At 35.2% G+C, this 21023-nt stretch overlaps 1 protein-coding gene across 1 annotated transcript in view; it reads right to left on the reverse strand.

Moving 5' to 3' along the window:
* Nucleotides 1–21023, reverse strand: part of LOC125916875 (lon protease homolog 2, peroxisomal) — a 95279-nt gene that overhangs the window by 50686 nt on the left and 23570 nt on the right. Inside the window, exons 7-8 of the mRNA XM_049623136.1 lie at nt 19884–20142; nt 10886–11027 (exon numbers count right to left, since the gene is read on the reverse strand). Of these exons, the coding sequence (XP_049479093.1) occupies nt 10886–11027; nt 19884–20142 (401 nt within the window). The remainder of the gene's footprint in view (nt 1–10885; nt 11028–19883; nt 20143–21023) is intronic.

A 21023-nucleotide genomic window follows, 5' to 3' on the forward strand; every position in this document is an offset into this window, starting at 1 on the left:
ACCTGCATTTACAATCAACTGATTTTCAGTAAGGGTGAGAATACCATTCTATGGAAAAAGAAAAGTGTTCAATAAGTGGTGCTTGGGACAACTGGATATCCACATGCAAAAGAAGGAAGCTGAATCTCTGTGTTTTACACCATATATAAACATTAGGTCAAAATCAACTGTAGATCTAAATGCAAGAACTAAAACTGTGAAACTCTTAAGAGAAAATGTTAAGAATAAATTCTCATAAAAAAAAATTCTTATGACCTTGGATTAAATGGCTTCTTAGATATACCATCAAAACCACAAACAACGAAAGAAAAATATAGATAATTTAGACATTATCAAAATTAAAAAATTTTGTGCTTCAATGAACACCATCAAAAAAGTGGTAAGAAAGCCCCCAAAACTGGTGAAAATATCTGCAAATCCTGTACCTGAGAAGGAACTTGTATCTAGAATATGTAAAGAATTTAACAGAAAAAGACAAATAACCCAGTTAAAAATGGGCAAAGGATTTGAATAGATATTTCTATAAAGAAGATATACAAATGGCCAATAAATGCATGAAAAGATGCTCAACTTTATTAGTAATTAGGGAAATAATAAAAATCACAATTAACTATAGCTTCACACCTACTAAACAAATGGATGGCTAAAATAAAAACAATGGATAATAACAAGTATTGATGTAGATGCAGAGAAATTAGAACTTTCAAACACAGTGAAAAACTAAAATGGTATGGTCACTTTGGAAAATAGTTGGTAAGTTTCTCAAAGTGTTAAATACAGAATTTCCATATGACCCAGCAACTCCACTCCCAGATAACAAGAGAACTGAAAACCTATTATACACACAAACTTGCACATAAATGATTACAGCAGCATTATACATAACAACCAAAGGTAGGAACAACCCAAATGTCTATTGACTGCTGAATATGTAAAATGTACCATGCTAATGCAAGATGTTAAAAAAAAGAAAACTGGGGTAGGGAGGGTAAAAGGTTATATGAGACTCTCGGTACTTTTCACTCAATTGTGCTATAAACCTAAAACTGTTATAAAAAAAAGAAAGAAAGAAAAAGAAAAGAAGAGGGGAAGGCTATTAATTTAAAAAAAAGAAATAATATAAAAGTCAAAAATGGTTTCTGATCAAAATAATGTAAAAAATGAAATCACTTAAAGTAACCAGGTAGTGAGATAAGGATGTGGTGGATTACTGTGTATTATTTCATTTTGATTTACTAAAGGGAGGAACAATATATCCTATTTCATGTATGATACTGATAGAGAACCTGAGATGTGTGATTTTTTTTTAACTTAAAAGTATCACACGTAGTATAAAAAACAGAATAAATGCCTTCTGAACAAAGTGTCCATATAGTTAATAACATAATTCAAAGAAAGTAACTAGGACTCCTTAAAAAGGGTACAGAAAACAACTAAACAATGAGATGACAAAAGGCTCCAAACCTGAGTTAGATAATAATACAAAAAAAGCCTACTGAATATTAGAGACTTCCAGATAGTATCAAAAGGTAATCTAAAATTTGATTATATGAAATACTAATAAAACATAATACTACAAGGTTAAAAGTTAAAAGACAGAAAAAGCTATGCCTGATATATATTAACAAAAAAGGAAGGAAGAACTGTACAAATATTAGTAACCCAAGTAGAAACTGAAGTTAGGAACCATGAATGGAACAAAGGGCTGTGCCTAGATAGCAGAAAATATCCATAATGATGATATAAACAAATGAATACTCTTAAAATGTAATTTAAAAAATTCATTAGAAATTACAAAATGAAACCGACAAAAACTATAGTGGGTAAGTTTAATGTATATCTTAATGTGCAGAAAAAAGACCTAAACCTAGAGAATAGCAATCTTATAACACTTACACACATATAACTGTTATAACATTGCTGTTCTTTAGGTGTATGTATAGTATGTGCAAACACATATGCATGCTTATACAAATATACACTTCATCATGGATATACATATATACATTTCAAAGGTCAGTATGTTACAAATAAACTGTCTTTCCTAAAATCTACAGAATATTTATGAAAATGGATCCTCAATAAACTCTAAAATTTGAAAAAATGAAGTTGCATACTTGGGCAATATATTATACATCAAAATTATAATAAAAACATAAAAATTTAGAAATGTTAAAACAATAATCTTTTAAACTCTTAAAAAAATTTTTTTAATGTTTTTATTTATTTTTGAGACAGAGAGAGAGACAGCATGAGTGGGAGAGGCTCCAGGCTCTGGGCTGTCAGCAAAGAGCCCAACGCAGGGCTTGAACTCACAAGCCATGAAATCATTGCCCTGAGTTGAAATTGGACACTTAACTGACTGAGCCACCTAGGTGCCCCAAATCTTTTAAACTCTTGAGTCAAAGTGAAAGTCAACATTCTAACTACAGGCTGTTTAGAATAGTAGGTTTTACAATACAGAGAGCCTGACTCCCTCTAGCAGAAATAATAATGGACCTTTCTCTGAAAATACCAACTGTTCGAAGAAATATGATCTATAGGTCCTGAAATTTGAGGAACCCATTCCAAACTTCTCACCATGTGGTAAAGCTTACAAGGTGTCACCTTGCATGTGCACACAAAACTTTTAATAATCTTAATGTTATACATTATATATACAAAAGGACAACCAAGAATCATCAAAGATTGGAGGAAAGCCCTAACATAAAATACAGGGACCAAACAAACAAAATTAAAGGCTGAAAGAGAAAGGGACTAGAATAAATGAATGTAGGATATGATGTCAACACACAAAATATAAATTGTACTTTTTATTAATACTAGCAATAATCAGAAATTGAAATAAAAAAATAAGCAAGAATTATGAAATAATTTGGGATAAATATGACAAAGTACAATATGCATGTGCTGAAAGTGCTAAAACGCTGCTGGAAAGTAAGGGAGACCTAAAAAAAATGGAGAGATATGCAATGGACGAGAAGGCATGATATTTTTAAGATGACAATTCTCCCCAAATGAAGTACAAATTGAAATGAAATGTCAATTAAAATCCCAGTAAAATATGAGCACTGTTTTATAGCAAAGATTCTAAAATTTATATGGAAATGCAAAGCATCTAGAATAGCCAAAGTTTTTCTGGAAAAGAAAAGCAAAGTTGGAGAACTAACACTATAGAATTTCAAGACCTATTATAAAGCAACAGTAATCAACTTGGTATGGAGGGTACTAGCATAAGCATACATTGATGGGACAGCATAGAGAACTCAGAAATATAAAACACAGCCAGACAATCTATCAACTAATATTTGACAAAGGTATCTAGGGCAATTCAAATGAGAAAAAGATACTTCTTTCAACAAATAGTACTGGAACAATTAAGTACCCATATGTGAAATGGGACAAAAAAACAAAAAACAAAAAACAAACCTAAGAAAAGAAATGGAAATTTGACCTTTACACCACACACTGAATACAAAAACTCACTGAGCATGGGCCACAGACCCAAATGTTAGAGCCAAAAATATATAACTTCTAGAAGAAAACACGAGAAAATCTGTGTGACCTTGGTTTAGTAAAGATTTATTAATTACAATGCAAAAGAAAACACACACACAAGAATCAATGAACTGAACTTTGAAAAACAAACAAAAAGCTTTTTGGGCTCTCTTCCAAAGACATTGTTACTAAAATATTTGAAGAGGGGCCCCTGGGTGGCTCAGTCAGTTAAGCATGACCTTTGGCTCAGGTCACGATCTTGTGGTTTGTGAGTTTGAGCCTTGCATCAGGCTCTGTGCTGACAGCTCAGAGACTGGAGCCTGCTTTGGATTCTATGTCTCCTTCTCTCTCTGCCCCTCCCTCTCTCTCTCTCTCAAAAATAAATAAACATTAATAAAATAAAATATTTGGAGAAAATATCTGAAAAATATGTAACTGACAAACGAAATCTGTCTAGAACATATAAGGAATTCTTACAACTCAATAATAAAAAGACAACTCAAAAGAAAAAAAAAAGCTAGACATTTTACAAAAAAATACAGGATACAGGCAAATATCACATACAAAGTTGCTCAACATATCATTAATCATTAAGGAAATGCAGATTAAAACCACAATGAGATAATACAATACACCTACCAGAATGATTAAAATTAAAAAACTTACTGCATGTCAAATACTGACAAAAATGTGGAACTGGAACTCTTATACACTAGTAGGAGAAATGTAAAATGGTACAACCATCATTTTGGAAAACAATTTGGCAGTTTCTTAAAAAGTTAAGCAGACACCTACCATTTGACCAAGCTATCCACTCAATAGGTATTTATCAAAGAAAAACAGAAGTATACATCCATAGAAAGACTTGTACATAAGTATTCACAATAGCTTTATTTGTAATAGCAAAAACTTGAAAAATCCAAATGCTGATCAAAAAGGTTTATGGGTATACCAACTGTTTTTCTCTTGGTGTTTTCAAAGTTTTCTATTTTGTCTTTCAGGATTGTTATTATGATATCTATCTATGGATTTCTTTGTGCTTATTTTACATGGAAATTTATCAAGCTTCACAAATGTGTAGATTTATGTTTTTCATCACATTTGGGAAGTTTTCATCCATTATTCCCTCAAAAACTTTTTCTGCTCCTATCTTCCCTGTCCTGTTCAATTAGGCGTACATTGTTGTGCTTAACAGTATCCCACATTTCCCTGTTCATTTTAGTCACTTTGTTTTCCTGTTCTTCAGACTGCATAATTTCTAGCAACTGATCTTCAAATTCAAAGATCTACCAGTTCTAATCTACTGTTGATGCCCTCTAGTGAATTTTTTGTTTCAGAAGTAGAACTTCTATGTCTAATACCTTGATTATAATTATGGTTTCATGATTAATACACATATCAAAATTAAGCTATACATTTTAAATACACCCACTTTACTGTATGTAATTATACCTCATTGACACTGTAAAAAATTAATAAAATATATTTAAATAATAATTTTTAAATAGGGTCAGCTGCTTTAGTTTAATCAGAGGCAAAAAGCTTACATCTCACTATGAATGCCTATTTCTACTTCTGTCTTAAAATTGCCCAAAGCTGATCAAACATTTTTAGAACATTCAAATTTCATTTATTTCTTTTTTGGCAAAAGAGGATCATTAATATAAAAGAGAGGTCTCTAAATTTGTAAATATTGCCTATTCATATAAAAAATAAGAATATATAATCGATTTAATACTGGTAAAATGTTTCCCCAAATGAACAGGATATTTTGAAAAGTACTTGCTCCTGAAAACCTGGTATATAAAAACTAAACCCAACTCATCATTATTTCTTAATTTATTAGTCAAATTACTATTTCTCAACAATTTGCTGCCTATACTTCTCTCAGGTGGTTTTTTCCTTTTCTTAGTTTACTACTGAATCCGGTAGTAGGGTTCTTGCCAAGACACATAGCCAGGATTTGGGCCACAGGTTTGTCTAATGATCCCCTCATAGAGCATCCCTGAGGATGGCCAAGAGAGGAAAAGAAAGTCTTGGTGATTATCAAGTCACAAATTCATAACAATAATTCCCTCAACCCACTCCAAAATTAATTTTCAGGTAAACTTGACTACACAATCTAATCACCACCAAACTCTACTAACAAGAGTGTTAAATAGGGTAGAAATGAGAAACAGTAATTTTGGTTGCAAATATAGCTAAGGGCTGGAGGGCTGTGGACAGTCAGGTGGCAGCTTGTACATGTGTATGTGCTTGGGGGAGAGTGGGTGGGTAACAAGACAAAAAATGGGAGCAGGGTATAAAAAGAAAAATGCTAACATAGACATCAAGACATTTTTGTGTAACTTGCAAGTATGCCTTGGGCGCTGGTGACAGGGTTTGCCAGCACTAAAAAGAAATGATTAGTAGGTTTCCCTAATGTAGTTTAGTTTAATCATTAAATGGCAGTATCCCTCTTAATCAGAGACAGTAAAGAGGAAATGAAAGCTGAAAAAGGTGTCTTCAGCCACACCTCTCTGATAACATCAGTATTTAAGACATCTTTTATTCTGGTGGGTCTTAGAATTTACATTGTAAATACAGCATGTGATGAGATAAAAAATTAAGGTAACATCCAGAACCTCAAAATTTTCCTTAATAAAAGGAAAGTCCCTCTCCTTGAAATTCTTTGACAATAGTTGTAGAGCTTAGATTAGAAGACCCTAGGTCTGCTGTATCCAAGTAGTAAATCTACTAAACTCACTCTAATTACTAAATGGATCTAATTCTAATTAAGAATGTCAGTTTTAAAAAAAAGTTTATTATGTCTACATTAGGGACTTTTCCACTTTGGGGATTCTATCTATCTATCTATCTATCTATCTATCTATTCAGAACTGTAAATACTGTTTATATAGAAAACTGGTAAAGTATCCATGCATTTTGTTAGCCCATTCACGTTAAAAGTGTATTTCGGAAATACACATATATTTTATAACAAAGTCTGGATCTTGCATCAATTATAAATATGATTGTACCTACCTGATAAGAATTCTATAATTTTCTTTTGAGTCTAGTAATTACATAAAAGGACTTTCCTTGTATCTGACATTTTAATACTATTCAACAACAGACCTGTCCAAATTCTGTCTACCAACATTTGCTTATCAATTAGTTACATCTGTTTTTTATTCTTCCAATAAATTTTCAAGAGGCTATCTAAATTTTGAGTAAATATTCCTTTGTTGACAACAGTAACTGGAAATAGGCATCTCCACCATGAATAAATATGAAGCTGAGAAGAATCTATAGATAGAAAAAGTATATTCTTTAATTTATTTAGAGTAACCACTCTATACTTATGTTCTTTATATCTAATATATACAGGCAGAATATAAATTAGCTATAAAATAATCTCATATGACTATATCTTATAAATAATATCTAGAAATCATTTCATTAAAGAGTAGGCTTTCTATGTGGGAAGATAAATCATACTCCTGGTATTTCCAGTTTCTCAGTAACATTCTACTTTAAATACAAGGTGTTTCTTTTTTTCATTTAGGTGGGTCTAAAGGTGATGGAAACAGAAAGTCATTTTCAAACTGGACATAGATGAAACTGAGTGGACATCAAATTAAAATAACATGTATAGAGTACTTTACGGTTTCCAGAGCACTTTTACATATAACTCATTTAATTGTTTCAACAACCTCTGTGATAGAAGATGTTTCCACCAAGGACTGGGGCACGTGGGAGGGAGAAGGACATCAGGTACCAATATACTCATTTCTTCTGTATATGTATCTTGCTTCACCCTATGGAATCCTAGTCTCGGGGTGCCTGGGTGGCTCAGTCGTCTAAATGTCCCATTCTTGATCTCAGCTCAGGTCATGATCTCGTGGTCATGTGATATCAAGCCCCCAGTTGGGCTCCATGCTCAGCATGAAGCCTGCTTGGGATTTTCTCTCTCTTCCTCTCTCTGCCCCTCCTCTGCTTGTATTCGGTCTCTCTCAAAATAAATAAAAAAAAACAACAAAAAAGAACCCCAGTCTGTAAGGAACTGATGTTACTCATAACTAAACTACAGTATAAGTATGTGATCCCAGGTATCATTTACTTTGAGGTATCATTTGAGGCTTTAACATTTTTATTTGGAATATTAATAAAGCAATTGCCAAAAAAGTGAATACCAACTTCTATATCAGACAAAGAAATATCACTATGCCAGCTTCTTATCAAAGGTCATCTCAATCCAACAAATGTTACTAAATCATTACAAAGCACTACGGTGAAGAACTAAAACACGCTGTGTAATAAATAGACAGGGATTAATTATCTCCTACTACTTGTGAAGCTGTCTTTTGGTGGATTTGTTTTAGGACTCCCACAAACAGTATACTGAGAAACCCAAGTATCAGAGAAATACTCTCAAATTCTTTTCAAAAGGGTAACTATAACTGTCTAATGAGAAAGTCGGTCAGATTACCTGAAAAATGTGCCAATATAAATTAAACTGAAAGTCTAAAGTAATCATCTAAGAAGCCACTAAAGCCTTCAATAATGTTCACTATTTTTTTTTTAATTTTTTTTAACGTTTTATTTATTTTTGAGACAGAGAGAGACAGAGCATGAACGGGGGAGGGGCAGAGAGAGAGGGAGACACAGAATCGGAAGCAGGCTCCAGGCTCTGAGCCATCAGCCCAGAGCCCGACGCGGGGCTCGAACTCACGGACCGCGAGATCGTGACCTGAGCTGAAGTCGGCCGCTTAACTGACTGAGCCACCCAGGCGCCCCAATAATGTTCACTATTTTATTGTTTGTAGTACTAAGGGGTAAACCAGTCATTGAGTCAGAACTGTTCTACAATAAAAATAGGCAAAACCAAACCAAGTGAAACTCTTATCTCCAAGTTCTGTGGCTTTTAAATATGGCAACTGTACTTTTTATGGTCCAAACAGGACCCACTTCTGAGACCAGAAGAGAGTGCAATTGATAACTAGGCATAAAATGGGATTGTCCCAGGCAAACCAGAATGTATGGTCTCCCTGCTTACAAGAAACATCTCCCAGGGTCATCCTGTTCTAAGAAGATTACAAAAACAAAAACCAAAAAAAGGAAACAGGAAGCCAGAAGGAATTCAAAGCAAGGAAATAAACAAAAAAACCAAACTCACAAAGCAAGTTTTTCCTCAATTCTACAAATCAGTTCGAATAGTAATATTTTACTTAAACCAGGGTAAGGACTGGGGGAGCAGAGGTAGTAGTAAACTAAGGAGGACTGGTTAAATTACATTTATGAAGCAGTCAGGTCCCAGATCCCTTCCCCCATCCCAGGAAAACCTGGAAGTTTATTTTCTTAAGAACATAAAACAGCTGTTCCCTGCCCAGGTGACCCTGGGCACAGCTGAGCGGAGTATGTACTCTACTGAAAATAACAGTTTAGGTGAATGCATACATCCAGGATGCTGAATGCAGTGACAGTCCCCACTTTCTCCCCACTGCTTATTTCCCAGGAAGCTGGCAGCCAAGCCTTAATTCTAAAGGCAAGAGACTTAGGGAGCCCTCTCTGAGAAATTCGACCTAAAGTTACTGACATAAGAGATTCTTCAACCAAATGGCCCAGCCGACCCTATTGTGAAACTGAGTCAATAAACCGTCCTCAGATTCCAATCAGCATTCTGTTCCTCACTACTAAATACAAACAAACACAAATTGCCAGACATCTAACAGAAGACTCTAATATAAAAGACAGAGACCAAAAAACAAAACAAAACAAAACAAAACAAAACAACACAACATATATAACAAATAGATAAAAGCGGCTTATAGAAAAAGAAAAAGAAAAAAATCTAGTAGGGTATTTCTCACAGAGATAAGAGGACATATTACATCCATGTAATGAGAGCAAGATACTATAAAAAGAACAAGCAGAGAAGTTAAGAAAAAGATCTTTGAAATAATAACCTCATAGAAGGATTACTAGATAAAGCTAAGAAAGTCTTCATAAAAAAATACAGCAAAAAACAAAAAAGATGACTAACAGAAAAGATAAGAAGATTAAAGATCTCAAACCCAATTGATAGGCGTTCCCCCCAAAAAATGAAGAAAAAAATCATCAAGAGAATTCAAGAAAATTTTACAGAAATAAAGGACAGGATTTTCCAATTCAAAGAATCTTCAAAGCATCAGCAAAAATGGAGAAAAAGAGACTGATGCCAAGGCAGATTACTGTAAAATTTCAGAAAAATGGGATAAAAAGTAGATCTTAAAAATTTTCAGAGTAAAACAAGTCACAAAAGACAAGACCAGAAGGCTTTGGTCTTATCAACTGCAACACAGGAAACTGGAATACAATGGAGAAATGTCTTCAAAATATTGCAGGAAAATTATGTCTAACTAGAATGCAAACTACCAATCAAGGATGAGGGAAACATATTTTCAGATATACAAAGTCTAAAAACATCTCCCACCCATGCAAGCTTTCTCAGGAAACTTCTGGGAGATTAACACCAAGAAAGTGAGAGAATAAAGCAAGAAAGCAGAAGGCATGGAATATAGGAAACAAGAAATTCAACATGGTGGGAAGTGAAGGGCGATCTGAACAAGACAGCTAGGTTCCAGATGTGGACAACGACTAGCTCAGACTGGAGGAGTGAAGAAGATAAAACAGACATAACACTTGGAAAGTGTCTCCAAGTCTTGAAAGGAGACTTAACACAACTGCTGGAAGTAAACAGAATAAACAAGACAATTATTAACCTACAAAGATTTTTTTAAAAATGTACAGGAAAACAAAAAGGAGGGGCAGGAGAAGAAAAGTGATCAGTTTACCATTTATCACATGGCTCAGCTGTGAAAAGCACTTACATACTTGTAATAATGTTAAGTATTTGACAGTGACATAACAAAATCAGGATACAATTTAGATTGGGAGACTGGGAGTATAAAAATGATATAGTAGGGGTGGAGGGAAGAAAGCAAGAAAAACCCTCGTCTCCTATAGAGGGTAATCAACAAATGATGTCAGAAACTGTATATGGTCTAATTAACTAAAAGTTAAAGAGGTCAAAGTGTAGAAGCGGAAATGGGGGATCCCCAGGGAGAAGACAACTTGCTTGCTGTGTTATGTAATAATCTTATAGAATTACTGGTCTCTAAACAAAAAGCATGTATAAAATTTAAAATATTTGGTAAAAAGAAAAGAGAAAAAAGAAATGACAATTATTAGAAAAAGAAGAAATCTCTAAGACACTTCAATTTAGATATTAATTTGCTTTCAGATTTTAGTCCATATAACATTTTTTCCCATGACTACACTCATATCAATGTATATGCTACTGAATACAATTATCTGCTCTCAGATAACTGTGGTGATCACAGACCAGGAAGTTTCTGTATCTTACCTCAAGCAGAGCTGCTGCAGGATCACCCTGCAGACTTTTTCCTAGTTTGTCCACCTCATCTAATAGGAACACTGGATTGTTAACCCCAACAGTCTTCAAGCCATTGATTATACGACCAGGCATACTGCCAACGTAGGTACGCCTATAGAAAGCAGACAGCAAGTTAACAAGACATCAGGAGGCAAGAGGAGTATCATTTAGAAATCAAAACTCAGGCCTGGGAAAAAGTCATTTAGTTATCACAGTAACACAGCAAAGAGGTACTATATATTTAAAAAGTTCTTTGATACAACCAGGAAATTCAACATGGCGGGAAGTGAAGGGTGATCTGAACAAGACAGCTAGGTTCATTCAATTCTTGAATTGAATTCAAGATACAGCCAATGCTGGCTGTAAGTTACCCATAATACTGGAAGAATTGTAGCTCGTTTCTGCCATTTAGTGAAACTGAAAAACATTATACTTAAGCATATGATTGTGATTCTTACTTTTCAGGATTTCAAAATGTCCAAAGGAGCCTCCCACACTCCCTCAACACAAGCATCTTTTTACACATTGAAATGGTTGTCCCAGGGCTAGTGAAAACATCATCATCTTCATGAAGGAAATCAGAATTGGTTCAAATGGCCACTCAAAACGTAGACCAAAAAGAAGAAAGAAAAATTCCCAATTCTTTTATTTTCAGAAGCAATAGTCTGTAATTATAGTAAGATATGGGGTCAATAGTATGTATATCAAAATTCCATTAATTCTGGCCTTTTGAATAAAACTGTGTTCATCCTATATACACTGTTATGCCCAAGTTCAGCCAGATATTTTGTTATCCATTAAAGTATTAGAGGCTCCTTTATTATATTTGAACAAGAATCATCTACATAATTGTGACAGATGTAGAGGGTGGCATGAATAAAAACAAATATGTTTGTCAAACTGAAAAATGTGCCTTGTTTACAAAGCCAGCAAAACTTTAAGTAGCAATTTACCAATTTTAATTATAACCCTGTTGCCTAGGCCATGTGCAAAGCAGATGCTGTTTGTGAAAAGGCATAAAAGGGTGACTGCCTACAAGAAACTAATCAACGGTAAGTGTAACAGCAACAGTTATCTTATGATCTGCACAAAGCCGATTCCTGGAGCAGGCCTAAGTTTTACCACATGACTGGTATAAAGCAGGACAGAATAAATACAGTGACCTTTGAAAAGACAAGAAAGCCTTAAACATATCGTGGGAATGCCTTACATGGAGGGAGGGTGACCGAGGCCCTGGAACCAAATACAATAAACACTGTCCTGTTACAATAAGGAGTTGGCACATTCAAGATTTCAGAATGGGATACAGGAAGGACAAGACTCAAAATTAATAAAAGCCTCTCAAATTATTTCTTTAGAGAACTAATGAATTTGCCAGTATCCTGTGATTAAGTAGGTAAGGAAAATTAAAACAAAACAAAACACAAAGCCTCTAAGGGTCAATTTTACTGCATCAATGTCTTTCTTTCCCGTAATGTTTTTGACAGGTAGATTTCAAAAACAGGTACTAATGACCTAAAGTCATGGAGAGAAAAATAATATTTTAAGCAGGGACCTTTCTAAAGAAGCGGAAATATGGACACTAGTCCATAAACAACTTCTCCTAAACCTTCCATTGCTTTCCAGAGCCTACAGCATAAAGCCAAACTCCTCTGTCTGGAATTCAAGGCTCTTCACAATGCAGTCCCCACCAGCCTTCCTAACTTGCTGCCATAATGCTCTTGCATTATCCACAATTACAATCCTATTATACTCCTTATGTTTTTTAACTTTTGTTAATATGGTACCTTCCTGCCCTGAATACTCTTTCTTCCTATGTAAATCCAGGAATTCTAAAAAAACTTTTCCTGACCACCTCTCACAAAGTGATCTTTCCAATAATGCAACATCTACAGCATTTACTGGCCCTACAATTCATCTGATGCAGTTACAACTTAGTTTCTGGGTACCTCCTCTAGAGAGCCAGTGAGCACTCTGATACAGAGAGTGGGTCTTATTACAGAGTAGATCCCCTGGATATAGAGCTATCAGACTGTTCCCTAAACAGAAGCTTGTTTTTCCTATTTATTTGATGACATCAGGTCAACCATGCCAGCACCCGAAGTATCACCACTGCGAAGGCCATACAAGTCTTTGAATACTGCTTTGAACAAATAACTTGATCTAAGTCTCAGTTTCCTCATCTGGAAAATGGACATAGTAACTGCCAACCTCATAGATTATATGATTATGAAAGCATAACAGGTAAAGCACACAGTGTAGTGCCTGGCACACAGTAAGCTTTCAAAAGATGTTCATTGTTGTTCACATCTTTCATAGCACCAAGCATACTCAATCCCCTTAGTGTTCCTCAATCACAGGTGACGACATCCCCCGAATATGTAACACTAGTCTACAGGTCAAACAAAGAAGAGAACCATTACAGAGGGCCGATCAGCTGTGGAAAATATCTATAATGTGCTACATCCTTTACCAGAAGGTATGATAGCATGCAATTCACTGACTAAAGATACAGAATATACTTTGAATAAACCTCTGGAGTATGAATCAGATGGTGGAAAGTGCAGCAATACACAAAACAAAAATGTTCTCTTTCAACATCACCCAATATAAATCACTACTTTTTTTTTTTTTTACAATTTTTTGTTATTTATTTATTTTTGAGAGAGAGAGAGAGAGAGAGAAAGAGAGAGAACATGAGTGAGCAAGGGACACAGAGAGAGGGAGAGAGAATCCCAAGCAGGCTCCACATTATTAGTGCAGAGCCTGAAGCAGGGCTCAAGCTCACCTGAAACGGGGCTCAAGTTCACGAACTGTAAGATTATAACCCAAGCTGAAGTTGGATGCCTAACCGACTGAACCACCCAGGTGCCCCTATAACCACTTTTAAAAAACAAATTAGCATACCAAAATATCCTCCTGAGAAACCACATAAGTAGGAGATTAATGAAATTAATACTCTTTTACAAACTATTAACTTTTTTGAGGGCAAAATACATACTTTGCCATGTCCTTCCTCATGAAACAACATCTAGGAAGCAACATAGCACAATACAGGTAAGTTTGCAAAGAATGTGTCTCTTCAATTACTTACTATTCAGCCTAAATACATGATTATGTAGAAGTTTTTTTTTTTTTAATTGAAGTACATGAGTTAATTTTAAAAATACATGAATTATATTTTTCTTGTGATTGGTATAGGCAGTTCACAGGTTTATAAGGATTAGCATATGAAATACACAAAACCAAGTATCTACATGGTTCAAAAATTTAAGTTGCAAGATCAGCATTTGTCATGTTCCAAAATATAGTCTGGTTAATGCTTCAAAAAACTACAGACAATATCCTCTATTTATAGGAGCTCCATGGTAAATCAATTACTTTACTACTCTGTGCCTGGACATCTTCAAATCTTAAGCCAAAAGGCTGGTCAGCCTGTCACTGCCACTAACAGTTTCTAAACATCAGGAATAGGAGTGCCTGGATGGCTTGGTTGAGCATCCAACTTCAGCTCAGGTCATGATGTCAAAGCTCGTGAGTTCGAGCCCTGCGTCGGGCTCTGTGAGCCTGCTTTGGATTCTGTGTCTCTGTCTCTCTCAAAAATAAATAAACATTAAAACATTACTCACCTCTTTCCTGATACTTAAAGAAGGGGGGGGGAAAACAGTCATTTTACCATCACCTTTTCACACCTACTCAATTAAAGAGCTCTAATGGGTTACGATGCAAACTACTGAAGTGACATTTACAAAGAATCTGTAATATAAAAATTGTATATTGTAATATTAAGTCAAAAGAGTAGGATTAGAATTGCTTTTTAGAAACATGGCAAAAGCTGCCCATTGAAAAGTCTGGCAGGAAATAAAATGTTAACAGTGATAATCTTTGTATGGTAAAAAAACAAAAAATCAAAAATACATGAGAATTTTTTTCCTTTTTAAAAACTATTTATAAATTTTCTACCAAGGGTGTATATATATATCTCTCCAACTGGGAGTAATAAGCCTTAAAAGAGATCCTAATGATTTCAAAAGAAGAACAGTCTTTAATATAGCATATCTAAACAAATCAAATTGTTATTCTTCCAGCAGTCGTTCCTAAATCTTTTCGTGCACTCATTTGTATGGATGCACTCACTTAAAGGACCACAAGACTTACAAAATATAATTATGTTTTAATCTTACCTGAATTCACAAAGCATTTAGAGAGCCATGTTTGGCACTGTGCTATACAGCATAGAGTGATAAAAAGGAGAATAAGATATGCTAAAAACCCTACTGTAAAGAGCTTATACTTGTTCCATATTTATGTCTTATCTCTACAGCAACATACTGCATATGCCAGAGGCCTATATTATTTAATCATAAAAGAAAACAATAGACAGTAAGTGGTCAGTTTAGAGAAGAGTAAGATCATAACTGACTGCACCTATATTAATGGAGAAATCCTTGAATTGGGGCCTGAAAATGAAACTAAATTTTAAAGAGGCAAAGAAGAGCTACATGCAAATACAGGTTATAAAGAGTATGGTGAGCAAACCATACATGTCTGGCATACTATGCTAAAAATACATTAAAGGCTTGCTGCTTTGGTTATTTTCCCCTTGTGGAGACTAACAATGAAATAGCTAATTTATTTAAAACATCACCATTTCTGGGGCGCCTGGGTGGTTCAGTCAGTTAAGCATCTGACTCTTGATTTTGGCTCAGGTCATTATCTCATGGATTTGTGAGTTGGAGCCCACAATGCGCTCCATGCTGACAGAGTGGAGCCTGCTTGGGATTCTCTCTCCCTGTCTCTTTGCCCCTCCCCCGCTCTCTCTTTTTCTCTTTCTCTCTCTCTAAATAAACTTAAAAAAAATGTTTATACATACAAAAATGTATCGATGTGGAAAGCAAAAGATTATTTTGTTCTCATCCTGTTTGAGCCAAAGATTCCTTGCAGTGATATAATTTTATTATCTGAACAAACAGCTGGCATACTACTTCCAAAGAGTTACTATCAACAATAACTTGTGACACAGCAATAAGCATATTTCACCAAGAAACAACTTATGAAAAATGATTATGGAAACATGATTTCATAAAACTTCATCCTAAAAGAAGTTGTTTTATTTAATTTCTATGAACTGATTTAAATTCTTTAAAAATGTAATATTTAAAAATATTAAGTTGTAAAAACTGATAGGAACAGAGCTTCCTAAAAGTGGACAGAAAAGTCCCAATGGAGACAGACCCAAATGAGAAATGTAGAGCAGACTGAAAAGCTGCATTAATAAACCTGACTCTTCTTTCTTTAAGGCACTCAAAATTAACAGGAACAAAAACAATGCGTCAATGTAAAATCAGATCACTATTTTTCAAGTTTAAGATTTAAATGTGAATCAAGTCTTTCTTCCCATCTCTCACTTCATTACCATTGAACTCTAAAAAACACATCTTTGTTTTTTAAGATCAATTCCTAACTTACTAGCACCTTCCTTCACATAAACAAGTATTTCTAGTAAAAGGATGGAGTTCCAAGCATGGGAAAATAGAAAAAGTGAGTGACAAAATCAAGAGCACAGCAAGGAAGATAATATAAAGCAGCTCTGTTTTTCCTTGGCTATTTTAAGACTGCAGAACAGTGGTGCCTACTCAGAGGCTGAGGAAAAACAAAACTTTGCATGAACTCTAATTGTGAGCATGTGACCAATACTTAAATGGCAAGACCTGGGTGTTTCCAAAATGCTTCAACTGTTACATGGAACCACTTGTTCCCACGAACTCCACCCCATGGTTGTGCTATTAGCTACTGTTCTTCCTCCTCTCCTATTCACCTCCAATTCATAGCTCTGAACTAAGCCCATACTCTGCTCTCAATCTCTGCTCACCTTAACCCCACTCTCCACCTACTTCCAAATGGGTTTTCAAATAAATATTTTCTCCAGGCTTTGATAATTTGGGAAGGTAAATGGGTAATAAGGCCCCAGTAGCACAAGGACAGGTTGCTGTAGTGTTTAATGAAACATCTGGTACAGTGATGGCTAGGGAGTACTTAGTAGCAGCCATAGTAGAATGATTCATAGACTAAACCACATCCCTTTTATTTGGCAATGATCACAGCCTCTGTGCATACGATACATTTCTAGAAAGCTTTATTTACACATATTTTTTTTAGGCAAATACATAACCTCATTTTACAAAAGACTCACAGTAAGTTCAGTTTTCTTAATGATAGCTACACATGTGAAAGTATACTCATTGAACAAATTTTGTATCTATCAATATCAGTAAAGACTGAAAACAGAGTTCTGCTTAAAACCAACAATGTTCACACAAAATGGTGAGAACTGTGACTTTATATACTGCCCACTAACACACATCACAGAAATACATTTTCCCACAATTCTGCTACATAAATTAAATAATAGGGGCGCCTGGGTGGCTCAGTCGGTTAAGCGTCCGACTTCAGCTCAGGTCACGATCTCGCGGTCAGTGAGTTCGAGCCCCGCGTCAGGCTCTGGGCTGATGGCCTGGAGCCTGCTTCCGGTTCTGTGTCTCCCTCTCTCTCTCTGCCCCTCCCCCGTTCATGCTCTGCCTCTCTCTGTCTCAAAAATAAATAAACGTTAAAAAAAAAAATTAAAAAAAAAATTAAATAATAATGCTAAGAATAGGATATTTTAAGTACTATTTAAAAATCAAATTGGGGTACCTGGGTGGCTCAGTTGGTTAAGTGTCCGACTCTTGATTTCGGCTAATTCGTGGTATAGAGCTCCACATTGGGCTCAGCATGGAGCTGACAGCGTGGAGCCTGCTTGGAATTCTCTCTCTCTCTCTCTCTCTCTCTCTCTCTCTCTCTCTCTTTCTCTTTCTCCTCCTCCCTTACTTATGCTCTCCCTCTCTCTCTCAAAAATAAATAAACTTTTAAAAAATCAGATTGAATTTTATAAAAACTCATTGAAGCTATTAAATGTAAACTTGTCCTCCTGAGAATTTAAAAGTAAATAATAATTAAAGCTATTTTTTATTGAATGCTCACTGTGTGTCAGGCACTGAGTAAGTGCTTTCTAAGCCTTAGTGAATAAGCAATACTAATGTGGCAAGAAACAGGACAAATTGCCCACAGGTCATGTGCTCATGACATTAATTCCATAAATTCCTCTCTAAATTCCATCAAATGCTTACACAATACAGTGCTACAGATACTAAAAAAAAGGAAAGAAACTAAAAAAACTTTGAATGCATGAATCAAGTCACTTGAGTGGGAAATATCTCCCCAAACCTCTCTAGTTAAAATAAAAAAATTCAAGTCCTAGATTCAGTTTCTCCAAGATTGGTAGAAGGTGCCACCAATGTCTTTACAAAAGCAAACTACAGCCTCTAGTGGCACATGTGAGAATAAGCAAGTCTAGGTGACAAAAGTATTGTTTGAAATTGCCAGAAAGAATGACCCAGATCAATTCCCTGATCTAATCTGCAGCCCTCATTGCTTATTTATTAAAATCTTGGAATGATTTTTCTTTAATGCATAAAAATTGTAAGTCAGAGAAAAAGAATCACTTTTCATGGAAAAGTTTCTAAAAGTGTTTTCCACCCTCGCCTAATGCCAATGATCTCGTGAATAAGACAAATGGAAAACAAGACATTATAAAAAGCATCATATTCTTTTTCCCCTACAATCCAAGTTTAATCCATATTCACCAAACTGTAAATATGCATTTAAATTACCCTTGGCCATTGGCAGTTGTTCACTGCCTGCACTGGCATGCTTTTCAAAGCCTTCATTTATAATTTAGATTGCTTTAACAACTTCAAGACTGATGGTATGACCTTGAGGAGAGAAGTTTTATCTTCAGTTTAATAACTTTCTATTGGAAGTTGAGCAGATTCTTCAAAAAAAATTTGGGGAGGGGGGCACCTGGGTGGCTCAGTCGGTTAAGTGTCCAACTTTGGCTCAGATCATGATCTTGCAGTTTGTGAGTTTGAGCCCCACAATGGGCTCTGTACCAAGAGCTCGGAGCCTGGAGCCTGCTTCAGATTCTGTATCTCCCTCTCTCTCTGCCCCTCCCCTGCTTGCACTCTGTCTCTCAAAAATAAATAAAAAATTTAAAAAACTTTTTTTTTAAATTGAGGTATCACTGATGTTAGTTTCAGGCATACAACCTTATATTCTTTTATAAGCATTCGTGATTTCTACATTTTTAAATATTCTACATTTTAAATTGCATACACTATCGGTATGTATGTTTTCTCACAACTTGCAACTCTTAGGAAACCCTTAAACCTTGAAACAGAAGTTCATGCTTTCCCAAAGCATCTTCTAATCTGAGCAACAGAGACCACAGAGAACATAAAACAATTAACGTAACATGCAAATCTGATTCTATTAATGTCAGATAAACACAGACACAGTTCTCACAGTTTAATGTATTTTTATAGAAAGAGGGCCAAAAATGCAAGGACACATCTTAATAATTACCCTGAACTTTCTCATTATTCATATGTATACTGAAAACCAGCCTCCTTAAAGAGTTTAAACCGCAAACATAAATTTGTTACCAAAGATTTCGTACCTTCTCCTACCTCCCCCAGCTGTTGTACTTATTTTTTAAACTCTAAGAGTTAAGGGTCATTATGAAATGCTACTGGGCCAAAGTGCATGTAAAAACACTGTATTATCTAACCATAACTAATTTATAATTGCACTCAAATGAGATTCCAGAAAAGCCGAGGCAGAGACTCACTATCCATTGTCATACAATTACCAAGGTTAGTTTGGGTATACTATTATGGTAGAGGCTCTAGGTTAGCTATAAATGTCCTACAGATGTACCATAAGTAAGTACTGTAAATATCCTTTCGATCCACGGTATTACAAATATCCCTTTGAGAAAAAAATATACATACATATATTATGCCTTGGCTTTTGAGGGGCTCTAGTCAATTAAAACAGAGAACCAGAGATTGAACTGAGAGAAATATCTTACCTGTGTCCTCGAATGTCGGACTGATCACACACTCCTCCAAGTGCAATCCTGTGGAACTCTCGACCAAGAGTCTTGGCCACTGATCTTCCCACACTTGTTTTACCAACTCCAGGAGGGCCAACAAAGCAAAGAATGGGGCCCTTCAGGTTGTTTTTCAGCTGTCTGACAGCCAGGTATTCCAGCACTCTTTTCTTCAATTTTTCCATAGCATAGTGATCATTATCCAGAAGAATCCGGGCTGCTCGAATGTCCAGACGGTCTGTCAAATAACCCAACAGAAGCACTTTTTGAGATGCTTGAGATACTTAAAAATTTTTATTTATTTTTACAATATTTATTTATTAATTTTGAGAGAAAGAGAGCACGCACACATGCACTAGTAGGGGAGGAGCAGAGAGACAGAGAGAGAGAATCCCAAGCAGCCTCCACGCTGTCAGCACAGAACCTGACACGGAGCTCAATCTCACAAACCGGGAGCTCAATCTCACAAACCAGGAGGTCATGACCTGAGACGAAATCAAGAGTCAGAGGTTTAACCAAACGAGCCACCCAGGCACCCAGCACATAGAATTTTTAAATGCAAGAACTCCTTTCAAGGCTGACAAGAGTCAAAATATGTTTTAGAAAATAAACATGACAAGAACAGAAGTGGATCTTTCTACATGAGTCTGCAGGGAGACCTGGCTTTTTTGCTCAAGAGAATTTAGTATCAACAGAACTAGTAAGCACTACATAATTAAAAATTCAAGGAATTAATACTCATTTAATTTTCTAGATACACATTATTTATATGGAGACATAATTACTACATATTCTATTTGTGCTGGCATTTGTTCCTTCTTTTTTAAAGTTTTTTTTTTTTTTTTATTAGAGAAGTAATGTATGCTCATTCTAGAAAACCCAATGACACGAATTAAAAAAAAAAAAAAATGAATACAGCTACCCATAATCTCATGTCTTCAAGAGAGCATCTCTACCTTCACTTTGGTATGTATTCTTGCAGGTTGTATGTGTATGTGTGTGTGTGTATATATGTACTTTCAGACCGATTTTTCAAACTGAGAGTATATGACGCCTTCAAGTTTTGTTTTTTCACTTAATATATATTACAGACACCTTTCAGTGTCAAATGTATTTTTG

Source organism: Panthera uncia, unplaced genomic scaffold, assembly GCF_023721935.1.
Source record: "Panthera uncia isolate 11264 unplaced genomic scaffold, Puncia_PCG_1.0 HiC_scaffold_1282, whole genome shotgun sequence".
Classification (NCBI taxonomy): domain Eukaryota; kingdom Metazoa; phylum Chordata; class Mammalia; order Carnivora; family Felidae; genus Panthera; species Panthera uncia.